General features: G+C 31.4%; 1 protein-coding gene across 1 annotated transcript; it reads right to left on the bottom strand.

Moving 5' to 3' along the window:
- Window positions 1–4,781: 4,781 nt before the first annotated feature.
- LOC124374268 (tRNA (cytosine(34)-C(5))-methyltransferase-like) lies at window positions 4,782–14,438 on the bottom strand. The gene is made up of 6 exons (XM_046832513.1): window positions 14,323–14,438; window positions 14,051–14,186; window positions 10,579–10,656; window positions 8,379–8,532; window positions 7,390–7,542; window positions 4,782–5,213 (listed from the first exon to the last, which is right to left on the bottom strand). Exons 2-6 carry the CDS (start codon window positions 14,171–14,173, stop codon window positions 5,038–5,040), a joined length of 684 nt encoding a protein of 227 aa, XP_046688469.1. The 5' UTR covers window positions 14,174–14,186; window positions 14,323–14,438; the 3' UTR covers window positions 4,782–5,037.
- Between the last annotated feature and the right edge of the window lie 67 nt (window positions 14,439–14,505).

Below are 14,505 nucleotides of genomic sequence, written 5' to 3' on the forward strand. Positions count from 1 at the left end.
ATTCATAGGTGCTTGCTAAGAGATGCCATCAGGAGGAAACACCCTGAAACATGAGTGAGAAACAATTGGTTTTTGCTTCTTCATGTCAATGCCCTTACATATCAGTCTTTGTTATTGTCTACTGTAATTCTCTAGCCAAGAATATTCATAGTGTGTGGCACGCTAGAACATCCACTCTACTCACCTGACCTGGTGACAGCCGTTTTTTTTTCCTGTTCCCGCGATTGAAAACGTTGTTGAAGGCAAACAATTTGCAGATGCTAAGGCTGTAAAGGAAATGGCGATGAACAAATTTTCACATAATGATTTCCAAAAGTATTTTGAACAGCTGTATTAACATTGGGGCAAGTGTATTGTTGCAGAAAAGTATTTTGAGGGTAAATAGATTTGTAAGTTTTCAACTTTGTTCAATGCATATTTATAAACCAATTCAGAAACTTTTCAACCTGATTCAACCTCATAGATCTAGCAAATAGTAAAATGCACAGTGTTAATCGTGTTCTGTTTTATTCAGCAGCTGAAATTTGTAAATTGATCAAACCCAATTAATTGGAAGAATACAACAAGGTGGGTAAACATTTAAATAAATATTCACAAGTTTATGTCAATGAGAGATCAGGCGATACAACTCATTCAGAGAGACGTCACACTCTTGTAAGATGTATCTTGAGTTGTTATAAACAACTGTTTCATAATAGTTTCTGAATGTTTAGTAATGTTGAAGGATTAGAATAATTAATTATTCATTGATTTTGCCAAACAATATTTAATTAGTCAATACAAAGCAAAAGCAAATTGGAATGAAAGTGGTAAGACTTTCCTGGATAATTTTGAAAAACATTGTGACAGTTTTTAAATATATGATTCTTAGGAGACAAGTGATGGATTTTTCACAAAAACCTTTGAGTGGGAGTCCATCAATACAGTGATTAGTGTGCCAAATTTCGAATTCACTGATTATTCCAAATTGATTCAGAACCCATTTTTGCCCTATAAACTTACTAATACTAAGTTTATAGATCGATGATAGTGCAAGTCGCTAGCATATTTTCTACATGAATATCATCGTATCAAAATCAAATATCAGAAGATTAATTGAGGTCAACTACACCCTTCCATCGGTGAATTCTGTTACGTGGCATGCACCACCAACAAGATTATTAAATATTCAATGAAATACAAACTTATCAGTAATTTAAGCCACCAATTATTCTGTGTCTGTATTCAATTTTACACATAATTTTGAACAAATTTGTCAATCAACAAAATCATACAAACTACGGACTTTATAAAACCAAGATTTACCATAGGTTGGTATGATTAATTTTTTCTGTTGTTACCACGGAGAAATATGATGATGAGTGGGGAAAATAATAGCATCAAATCAATATCCTTTATTACATGTTCATCAAGAACAGAAATGGTGTCACATTACAGCATAATGAGGTCGCGGTAATATGTAAAGACAAAATCGAGGTTGTTTGAATATTAAACATTTAATAAAATATAAGATTATGTACATACACAATGTAGTATACTGTAAACAAAACACAGTTAAATCAAATTACATGTAGGAACTATACAACTTAATTAAATAATATCACTGGTTTTAATATTAAAATAAAGGAATGGAACTTATTACTTGAAGAAGTCAATAATGGACGCCTGCTTCACTGTTCTGGCTTGTCTTCTTGCCGCAGTCTCTCAACTTTCTCAAATGCATAAAGTCAGCTGTGGATATTCCTTCTGGTTGAGTGACGTATTCCGTATATTGAGTGTTCCGTCTAGCATTTTAAACCCTTTGGAATGTGGGATACAACTTTCCTGGATAGGCATTTCATCTACCAAAATTTCGTTATTTGTCACATTTCAACAATACCATCTGTTATTTTGTCTTAATCGTCAATTTTAATCCACTCATTAAAGTCATTTTCATTTACATTATCAACTCCGGAAAGTTTTTGTAAGATTGAAACATTTTCTTAATCTACTTCATTTTCTTTAAACTCTTCTCGATCGATTTCTATGAACTTGTTGCAGTCACGTTCAAACAGAACCTTCCACAATGAAACCAATAACATAGGAGTGATTTCTTCCTATCCTTCAGCTACCCACCTAATTATATCCAACATGTCAATTTTCTTCAATGTACTGATGTAAACCTTTATTTGATAATCAGGTCCGGACTTTACAGACTTTAGATTAATGTTATCCTAATTTCTGAGAGTGTACTATAATAGAATAATCGCCATCATGAAAATTTTTATTGATTTAGACTGGCTAACAAACTCCTCTAAGCTATGTACAAATACTGTCTATGTACCAAGTTTGGAATGTCTATTAAAAAAATAAGGTAGTTATCGTGTTCACATTTACTCCCGCTTTGTTGTGTACTAGTTAAAACGTTCTTCACGTGTATATAACACTAACACATTAACCCATTGGGGAACTTTACTGAACATCACTCGTTGTGGCCGAGTGGTACTGAATAATCTTGTCCGAGCGGCACTCGTTGGACTCTTTTTAGATGCTAACAATCGTGTATTTGTTTGTTTTTCCGCTATATCGCAGTTTTGTGCCCTCATGCATTCTTATAGGCAATTATTCAGTTTCGATTTGTTATGTTTGCACACTGGAACCACAACTATAGCTTGTTTCATCATTGTTTGCATTTTGCCATATGCTCAATTTTCGACACCATTGTTCTGCTTACATCTATGTATTGTGTTCTCAATGTTTAGTGTTTACCTGTTTATAGTTGTTAAATGAGTTTTTGGTTCTTCTGCTACCTCATGGAGCAAGACAATTTTCAGTAGACAGATACTTGGTCAGTGACATTGATATATCAAAGATACTCAAAGACTGACACAAAAGTGAATTATAAAAAGTAAATGAATGGTCATTGTATGTAGTGTAAATAGTTTTTTAAATCATTTTAATAATAACAATTGAATGTAACAAATAGTTTTATCTCATCTCCCAGACAACTAATTCAGGATCTTGTCATAAAATCATCAAAAAGTGGAAAAATGTGTATGAATTTTTATTGTTTTGTTATTATGTTTTATAATTAAGCAATAAAAACTGGTTTCCACGTAAAAAACATTTTGTTGTTTTGAATAAAAAATTATTGAAACAGATAAACAAAAAAGTAATAGAAAATTAATAGTTGCTTTTGATTTTTTTGATTTTCTTACTAAAAATTTATGAAATATATACTACACAAAATTAAATAAGAAATTACTTGGAAATAGTAACAAACACTATTATAGAGCAACTAAATGGACTAAAATGTCCTGAAAAATGACTAATTTATCTGTACTGACCAAATTCATTCTATTAATATTTTAGAACATGCATGCATTTTTGCCAAAATCAATTCAAACATTCAGTCCTAGAGAGGCTAGGTTAATTATTTTGCTATGTTGGCCCCTTAAATTGCCTACCTGATTTTTTTTACATATGCAAGCTTTTCTGAAAAAATTGTTTAATAACCACTTGACAGATTTTCATAATTAATTATTGTTTTGCTTCTTTTGCAATAAAATGAAGAATATAATAAATATTTTATCAAGGTAACAATAAAATACAATATATTTTAAGTTTGTGTTGGTACAAATGTTTTAAGAAGTTTTTTTAAACTTTTCAGTTTTATTCAAAATTGTCCATATTTATTATTATTATTAGCCCCTCCATGCGATGGGGGGGGGATGCCATGAATTCATAAACAAAATGTATGCACAATATATTTATCCACAATAAACTAATGTCAACAATAGGTCATCAAACTCATGCTTTTATAGGTAGATATACTGGAAACAATAAAACAAATAAAAGCTTGTTGTTGTGGAAACATCCAAACATCAATATTTATATTATTACACTAATACATGTAAATTATACACAGATTTATTTATGATTTGGTTTCATCAATATACAATTAATTACTGAATGAAGTAAACAGTACTACTAGCTTAAACACATAATTCCCATCTGATAAATTCATCAGCTGACAGACCATAACGTTATAGTTAATTATCATTCCAAACACCTATGAGGTATTGAATGCAGCTATATGGTTACTCGTATATTTCAATCTGATATGCTGATGCCGAGGCACTCAAGGGGTCAATAAACCAAAGAGTATGGCAATGGGCTGCCACTTACAGGTATAGATGATAAGTGGTAGACGGACGGCTGAAGTCTAGACTCTGGAGATAATGAACCCAAGCAATTTCAATGTACAGGAGCCAAGAGCACAACAGTCATGTCACACTGAAATAACAAAGGTGGAACACTCTACCTTGATGATAGTAAATGTCCAACATCCAACTATCCTTTCATCAAATCATCCATTGTCAATAACAAACTTTAAACAAAGAACACCAAAACTGTTCAATACCTTCTCAAAAAATGGGGAAAAGCATCAGCGATTGATTGCCTAGCACATAGACTGGGCTGGCAACCCTTTGGTTATTAACGGGAAATTATGATTCATAAAATGGTTTAAAATCATGTAAACCACATTTGATAAAAGTTTACTTTAATAAAGATAATATTTTATTGCATTAAACTGCAATTGGATCCATAGGAATCCATACACCATCCCAACCTACATTTTCCATAGTTCTCTGGTAGTGTTGAAAAATCTAATACAAATTAGTAGATAGAAAGAAATGTTTGTGATTTTCACATCTTCAATACATAATTTTGTATGGTGAATGAAAGTAAATAAATCTCACCAATTACAATTTGAGGTTACTATTGAGGAAACAACAACATAAGTAAAAATAGTATATTTTGTTTTTAACAATCACTAAATAAAATAAAACACATTGGAGTCAACACAAAATTAATGTGGTTTAACCACATGTGAAGCATGTGGTTGTGAATACTTTCAATAAAATGAATTGTGTACAGGAAAACATTTCACATTAACACATAGTATACAGTATGGAGTTTGCTATCATAATTTGTATATCCTGTACCACCTGTTACAATCACCTCTATCATAGATTTTCTTTGATTTCAATTTCTTTATATGTCTTCTTCCAACTTAGGGTCTGTCGTATCTCCTGCACCGCTTGTCGCAACCTCATCTTTACTTTCCTCTTGTTTAGTCTCCATGTCTTCAAGAATTTCATCTTTATCAGTAATTATTAGTTCAGATGATTCTTCCTTTATTTCATCTTCTTTCTTGAACTTATTTTTATCTGAAAACAATAGATTTTTATGAGTTATTCTTTATGATACTGTTACCACTGCATTACGTGGTGATATATCCAATGAATAAATAAATAATAGTGCATCACGACCATTGTGCAATGAGCCCATGTGATGTGATATAAATATCAGAGCTTTGAAAATATTACAAATTGTTGTTGCAGTTATAGCTGAGATATAAAACATCTAAGAATGATTTCACAGTTTTAAATATCGTTTTTGAATAACAACATTTACAAAGTAAAAATTTGTTATCAGGTAATTGTAATGCTACAGTTTGACCAACTCATTTTTATCCCTGCACTAAAAACATATTAGGATAAACCAGTAATGCAAAAATAACTTGAACTCGAACTGGATTTACACTTAACAAAGATAGACGTACAAACAAAAACGTTTTTGATTGTGTCTTATCACTTCAATAGAATTGTTACATGACATTTTCCAATAACGAAAATTATAAACATTATCAAACGTTTTATTTTACTAACAAATACAGGAATTTTATAAACCTACCATATTTCTTTTATTCATTGTGAAACACACTGAGTGACATGATGAATGGCCTGAATCATAATATTAGGATGTTATCCTAATATTAAAGTATCCTAATGGTAAAGTTTAACCCTTTGAGTGCCACGGGAACTTTCCGAAGGCATATGCATAAAGTGCCACGCTGTTTTTCGCATATTTGTAAGCTTTTGGGAAAAAAGCTGTTGTAAAATAACTACCAAACAGATTTCCATCATTTTGTTGTTGTTTTTTTTCTTATTAAATGCAGAATATGATACATATCGTTACAAATAAAATTTGATTTAAAAAAATAAAAAAATTTCAGTATTTATAAAAAAAGTTTTTTACTTTTGTATAAAAAGTTAAGTTTCGACCTAATTTGTGTGTATACGGTATTTTTAAGATTTTTTTTCTTTATACCATGATAAAGGCCATATGATTATAAATAAAACCCATGTGTAATATCTTATTATAGAATTTTAAAAACATGGCATTATATGTATTAACAAAATGCTGCCCGGTACCGACATTTTATAAACTGTACTTCATTTGTCAGAGTTTAGAAATTACTTAGTAATGATGTAGTTTTCCCAATAAATCTAATAAAACATTAATACAACACAAATAATTATGATTAGTAAATTTAGAAACTAATACTTGCTAACATATTTACATAAAAGTTTACATTTACTAAATAATAACCCTAATAATATTTACACTGAAAACTCACGTTTTTCGCTTGAACACAACTCAAATCATACATTACTTTTGTAAAGAAATACAGTAAAATACTATATAAGTTACTATTTTATTTTGTATTAACTCAAATGCTTGGTTATCGGCACATAAACAACAAGAAAGGCCGTTACGCAACACGGTACTCGTCCGCTACGTCGCGTGACTGTAAGACAGAATCATCGTACAGGTACTTATCACAGCCCACTATTTTTGGACGAGTTTTCCTTATCAGAGATCAAAATAAACTTCATTATACGTTCCTTCTTCCATAATGAATAGAAAAATACTCGATGAGTCATACTTCTTATCTCCAAATCGTCTCCAAATAGACACACGAATGACCTGACATTTCCGAATAATGAAACGTTGTTCTTATAGTTTTTTGATTTAATTGATTGTCGTAATAACTTGTACATTCCAAAATAGGTTAAATAAAGTCAGTTGTTGTTAACAATGTAATTTATTTTGTCCCCGATAAGGAAAACTCGTCCAAAAATAGTGGCTTCTTGATAAGTACCCAAACAACATAAGTTTCACAGATAAAATAGTAGAGAAACAACATAAAACTCGTATTTATTGATAGTTTGGAACCTATTGAATACAGCCGTCTGATTATTTGGCCCAAATAATCTTGTACTATATAAAATACTATCGAAATACGAAACGTCAAAATTGGCGACGCTGGCACTTTATGCACTTTTCGTAGCGTCAAAATTAGCGACGCTGTGGCACTCAAAGGGTTAAAAACATATTTTAAGTGTGTTGTGTTTATTTTAAAATTCGGTTTTATGTAGCACTTGAATTAAATTCTAAAATGTAATTGCAAAGAATACTTCAACAAAATATTTTTATGTTGAAACTTGCTCTCTTTAAATAACAATAATTTCCTACTAGAGTACGAGGAGAATTACCTACCAAACATAGAAGTGTCACCACCCAAGAGCCTCAGAAAGTGCACACAGTCAGGCTGAGAGACGTAGGCCCTGAGAGAACACGAGCCCCTCCACCCCACGAGGTCCAGATTGAGGTTATCTTCCCCTCGATACTCCAGCACACAACTGCCATGGGCTATGACAAAGACAATCAATATCCTTAAAACATTTTTATTTGAAAAGCAGGAATAAAAGTAATAAACAATTTTTAAAACCTAATTACAATACAGAACAAAGTCATATTCCCTGGTTTTGAGAAGTTCATAGCGGACTATTTTAAGATGAAATCTATAAAAAGTCCAACTATCCATTACACATATTGCTAAATAACCAATACTATGTCCAGCTGACAAACAAAATAGGTTAACTGATTCAGACCAGGTATTTTTTTTAGAAAAGATTTAGGACTTATAAGAGATTTTTCCGTGACTTTCTATTTCACAAGATTTCAGTACAGTTATTTTTATATATGCGGATCCATAGACATCTTTTGGAATTTACAAAAGAGAATAAACAAAAAAATGTAAATTAATGGTAATTTTGCCAAATTGTTCTGTTGTGACACGACCAATTTGACAAGGTCTGGCGCAGAAACTAAAAGTTATTGTGTGTGTGTGTGCACATGTGCGTGGGGCATAATTTGAAGTCCTAGCATTCTACCTGTTGAATATTCCTAAGTTTCTGTTGCATCGGATATTTACATGATGACCTTTCACTCTGGATACCCGGCACATGCCATTTCAAGGGTTGATATTCAAGCGATCGTGAAAGTGATATGATCAAGAGAAATAATCAAACAACAAAGACAAATTGTTTATGGTTTACTGGTTAATAAATCTTACCTTAATTCAAATAAAAAAACTCAAAATAAAAAATTAAACTGTTGCTTGCTTTGGAATTTTTAATATTTGCACATTTTTGCCTCAATTAATCAAAACTTAAAATAAATCGTTGATGATTAGGTAGACTTACAGACAGCCTCGAGTCTCTTTTGTGTGGCAGGATCTAGAGTTGTAGTCTCAGGAGGATGTTTGGGATCATCGACAGTCAGGAGGGTGAGTAGATCAGACTTGCAAATAGATACTCTCCGGCAATCTCCTATATACTGTGATATGCTATTTAAACCCTAGAATAAAAAGATTATTGTAATTTTACTATTACACTCTTTCTCAAAACTATCAGATGACCATGATTTACCATTTTCTGTACCACTACATTCCTTCAAGAGAATGTTACTAAGATTTTGTAGTTTACTACTTGAGTCTATTAGGTGTAAAATTCAATACTTATTTATTCTATGCAAATCCATCTCTGGATGTAGAATGGTATCATAGTAGTTGTATATGTAAATAAAACTAAAACAATAGTTTTAGTATAACAAAATAAATAAAGAATAATAGTAAATAAGAATTACAAATAAATTTAATGCCAACTATAATACACAGAGGCGCTTCACATGTTATTTATTATACACTCCAATAAAATAAATATACAACTGATGCATAAAAAATATTTATTTCTTAGAATTATTAATTTACAAACAATTATAAATACAATTTTTTGTTATATTTAAGATTACATTTATCTAAAGTCCTACAGAAGAGTACAGTGCTAGTTCATTCAAGTATTATTTAACCCTAGAGCTGGTATGAGACGAATTTTCGTCGCCAAAGGCCCGTCCGATTTGGCAACGACGAATATTCGTCGCCAAAGTAGACATGTACAGTTATTGAAATTGTAGGCAATTAAGGTCATATAAATGATTTTTATTTTATATATTCTGGAAGAGCAATAACTATAGTACCGATTTACTGTTCTTACTTCGATTATTGTCTTCTTTGTTTACCGTAAAACATCGTTTTTTTTTTTTTTTGGACAGCTGACGTGAACGTATACGGGTCAACCACATTGTTGTGAAACTGTAAACAAGTGCCGGGTTTTGTGTTTGAGTTTACGAATCCAATAGTATTTGGTGTTGTTATTATTGTTTTTTTAGCTTTCTTAGGTTATAGTTTTAGTTGTTCAGTATGGGTGAAAACTTTAGAGACTGATCAAATGATCTTAGAGAGCTCGCAGGGCGGGATCTAGTGACGCTGAGTGAAAAATGAAACTTTGTATATATTGTACATATGTAAATAAGGTAAGATAAAAATTTTATTTTATTTTTGTTTTAACTGTCATACTTATATATAAGTATAAATGCAGTCAAGAGATTATGTTTACCCACGAACAATAATATGTATTTAGAAATGTACGCATTTTTAAAAATAAGTAAATATGGGTGCTTTTTCATACAAAGCCCTGTAACACATACGTTTTGAGGTAAAAGTTACAATAATTATATATTTTTGGAATCAGGATAAACTTTCGAATAGTTAAAAATTTACGGTTTTGATGTAAAGCTTATTGCTAAGCAGTTACACAACGGAATATTTACAACAAAAATTTCCAAAAAACATTTTTCTTACATTGGACTAACAGTTATGAAATGTAATACCTTATAAGAAATGTCTGCGAGGCTGTTAAAATAGAGCCGCCAGTACAGAGTGACACCATTGCCAGCTCTAGGGTTAATATAGATTTTTCAGTAAAAAGTGTTTTGTGAGGTGAGTAATTTTTTCATTAACCAGCATAAGCCCATGTGGTCAGTGATGATCTTCTACTACTAAAACGATCACTACGATACTATACTACTTTCTCATACTTAACTAATTTCTCTGTAACAGTTGTGACGCCATGCTGATCTCCAAGATTATGCAAATAAAGATATTGTCTATTGTCTACTAATACAACCCTCTGGTGCTTTATAAGCTCCAGATTCTGGTAATGATGTGCTAATGTATTATCACTTTAAATTTTAGTTTATTTTTTCAAAAGTCCAAATTATTGTAATCAATATTTCCTAAAACACAAATTTGTCTAATACTTGCCACACTAAAATAAAACAATGATATTGAAATCAAACTTTGTTTCATTAGTTGAAGATAGTAACAAATTTAATCCTAGATAATATAACACCCTCAATCAATACACGATTCTAGGATTGATATTGGAATCAAACTTTGTTTCAAAGATAGTAAAACAATAATCCTGGATAAAACAGATTTTCGTGTAGCCCTGTACTTAACGGACTTGAAAAATACACTATTAGTATTTAGCATACAAATCTTACCTCTTGTGCCAGACGAAAGCAACAGTTCACATTCTTGTTGTCACATCGAGCAAACACTTTGACTCCAGCATTTATCAACTGAAATAACAAAAATTTCTTTATAGAAATAATTGAAGATATGGTTTCAAATTAAACTCAGATATTTAATAAATTTGACATTTTTTAAGATTTTGTGCTCATATTTAGCATTTATCTTTTGTATATATTTGTTAATATATATATATATATATATATATATATATATATATATATATATAATATTTGTATATACATGAACTACTTATAAAATATGTTACAAAATATTTATTCTTAAACTCACATTTTAACACATTTTATTCTTAATCTTACATGGCTCCTTTTAGGTCGGGATATACATACCCGCACCATGCCTAACACGCGAGTTGTGGACAAGTGTCAGTGCAGGCCTGGCTCAGTTACTATGAAGCCACACATGTCCGCATGCTGTCCGGGCAAAAAAAATCTGACTGTTTAGAATAGAGCATATTTCTTTTCAATTTTAAAGTGACAGATACTAAAAGATAAAAGTTAAAATTATTTTGATTTTAAGCCTTTATTTTAGTGAGAAGAATAAAATAAATACAAAATGAAACATTTAAATCTAATCCCTACAAAATACCAGAAAAATTTAGACAAGCAATTTCAATACATCCAAAATTATTAAATTATAAAAAAATTACCTTACTTGTTCTAAAATCACTAAGTATACAACATATTTTTATAATTTTTTTACTATTAAATTTTTAAATGTCATCTACTGTGTTGTGTGGTAATTTTAGCATCAGTAAGAAAAACAATACTAGTTTACTGTAAAAAAAGTCTCTTCAATAAGTTTATGTCTATGATAGATGACGCTCAGACCACACTGTTCCCATCAAAATTAAAACTGAAACTAATTGTGACGGTGCGGGCACGTCGCGGCTTCAAAGGTCCGGTGATAGTGCGGACATGTATAGGCTTGCAGGTTGAATATTGCACTTGGCCAATGTAAGTGTTGGGCGCGGTGCAGGTATCAAGAATCATTTATTGTCGTCCCACATATGTTATATGCATTGACAAAGTCAGATAAGGTTTACAATAATGTACTATTAGATCAACAGTCAAGAACACCATCTCTATAGAGAAATGCAAATAAATATACAATTAAAACATTGTCAAAATATAGTATTAATTAAAACTTAATGCTAAAATAAATAATAATAAATTAATAATAGCAATAACAAACAACAGATCACAATAAATAATAATTGTTACAAATTAAAACATAGCATTATTAAAATTTAAGGTCACTTAAATCATGTAAAAGTATTCCTTCTACTGAATAGAAAGCCTTCTGCTTCAGCCATTTCACAAGACAATTTCTGAAATTCCTTAAAGTAGTGGTAACTGCATCTGGTGGTAGTAGGTTAAAAAGTTTTACACTAATGTACATGTAGCTGTTCTGAGTTTTACTTAATCTAAACTATTTGAGGTCTATCAAGTTCTGAGATCTAGTACTATAATTATGGACATAACATCTAATATTATACAAATTAAGATTTTCTTTAAGGAAAATTAGGCTTTGCAAAATAAATATACATGGAAGGGTAAGAATACCTAGATCAACAAAGACAGGCCTACAAGAATCTCTCTCACCAATACCTGCAATAACTCGTAATGTCCTTCTTTGAGTCTTAAAAACTAATTTTGCACCAGCAGAGTTGCCCCACAAGAGAGTGCCATAAGTAATGTGAGCATTAAAAAAAAGCAAAGTAAGCATTCATAACTAGATTTTTGCTTGTACAGGACTTTAATTTTTTTAATAGAAAAATAACCCTCGATAAGCGAGAGCGAAGAGAGTTTATGTGAACCCACCAATTCAGTTTAGAATCCAGGTTTATGCCCAGCAGTTTTACAGATTTACTGTCCACCTTTGAGCTCAAACTAAGGACAATCTCCTCAGTTTTTTCATAGTTTTCTCTTAATTTATTAGCATCAAACCAGAGGAAGGATCTTTCTTTCATGTAATTAATTATCACTTTATTTAGCATGCTATCTTTGTTTGATGACAATAGAGTGGTGTCATCAGCATAAAGAACACTTTTATTTGGTACAAAATCAGGTAAATCATTAACAAAGATAACAAATAAGAAAGGACCCAGAGCAGAGCCCTGAGGCACTCCATTTCTCACACATTGAAGATCCGACCTCTGGTCACCAACCTTGTATGTGTGCCCTGACCTTTACTGTTGATTTTCCGTATGGTTTGACCACAATGCTCACAACAATTGGTTATAATATGATTTTGTTTTTGAAATATGTTTGGTTTACACAAATGATATCACAGTGTACAGCTAAATCGTACAATACACACCAACTATGCATGTGCGAATTTAAGTCTGGCATTATCTGTTAACTGAAGATGTATGTGGCAAGATGTAAGAAAGGTATTGAGCTTATCTATTTGGCTCATTATTTGTTGTTTTCCACTTGATAATACATACAAGACAAAAAAGAATAGAACAAGCAATAATGGTATATTCCATAGACCAATGAATGTAAATGTTAAATCTTGATCTGGTAATTGATATTATAAAAATGTTTGCAGACGAAATACGTGAAATTGACAATACAGGCTACTGAACAAACACAAGGAGAAATATGTTATCAGAATATTTTCTCACCAGCTCTGTTAGTTTTCCATGGCAAAGAAGGGCATTTAATACTGATTTATTTATTTTACTAAAGGACAGCCTATCAAAATGTACACATATATTTAGTTACTAATCTGGTGTAATAACATTTTTATCGGGTTCGCTGTAAAATTGATCATTCCAGACAGACAACACACAAGATGAATCCAAGTTATTTTCAGGTACTGACTGGTGCTCGGAAAATATGGATAAGAAAATTGTGATAAGGACTGTCTGGTGGTATCTCAAAACTTTCAGAGTGACCCCCTCTAAAAATAATAGTTCAGTTTTCTGAGATTAGTACCATGGAACGATTATTTTTTACCATGGAACCATGGGTGCTTTGGTACCCCCCACGTCCATAATAGAATCTGTCATAAGTGCTCAGTTGGTTAACAATACTTGCTCAACACTTTATTGTACCTATAGTCTTTTACCCACCCAGGCAAAAACCACCCTGGATTTCAGAAGAGAGAACTGTGGTCAAGAACAAGCCATTTTCTTGACCAAGTTGTCAAAGTCACATACAAAACTCTATTTAAAGATGGTAACCCAAACTGGTTATAAGTATTCAAATTAGTTTTTTGAACCTGATTATTAAATTAGTAGCTAAATCTCTCTTCCTCTCTCTTGGTCCAGTTTTATGTTTATTCGAACACAAAAAAATTGTTAGATAATTTTGTTTGAAAATAAATCACTGTAATATCAGTACAAAATAACATTCTAATATTTTTCTGTTCTAATAATTTCACTTTATTTGCAAAAATATTGTCGACTCTTACCTTAACTTTGTCCTGATTTTTGTCAATAATGTCTCGGATTGCTGGCGAAACAAAGTAAATGTTTTTCCTCTTGCCCACATGACACCTGGTCAGTAAACAATCGAGTGGCAACTCTGGCTTCATTTCATAAAAATCCCTGAAAATTAAATACAAATTAATCCCTAACACTTTTCATTTCAAAAACTAAATTTGTTACCTGTAATTTCCAAACAAAAACAAAATTACAAAGACAAAATTCTAAATACCCAATGCATATTTAATTAGCAACTTACTTGATCAAAGGCCAAACTGGCTCATCCTCCTTGAAAAAGACAAATGGGTCTTCTCTGTAACCTTGTATTCTTCTTCTTTTAGGCTGAGGCCCGTTGTGTTTACTGTTCTCCCACTTCGCGAGAAACGTCTACTGTTGACCCTCCTGAAGTCTTTGGAGACTCCCAGGGCAACGGTTTCCAGTT

Source organism: Homalodisca vitripennis, unplaced genomic scaffold (genome assembly GCF_021130785.1).
Source record: "Homalodisca vitripennis isolate AUS2020 unplaced genomic scaffold, UT_GWSS_2.1 ScUCBcl_7675;HRSCAF=15463, whole genome shotgun sequence".
In the NCBI taxonomy this organism is placed as follows: Eukaryota; Metazoa; Arthropoda; class Insecta; order Hemiptera; family Cicadellidae; genus Homalodisca; species Homalodisca vitripennis.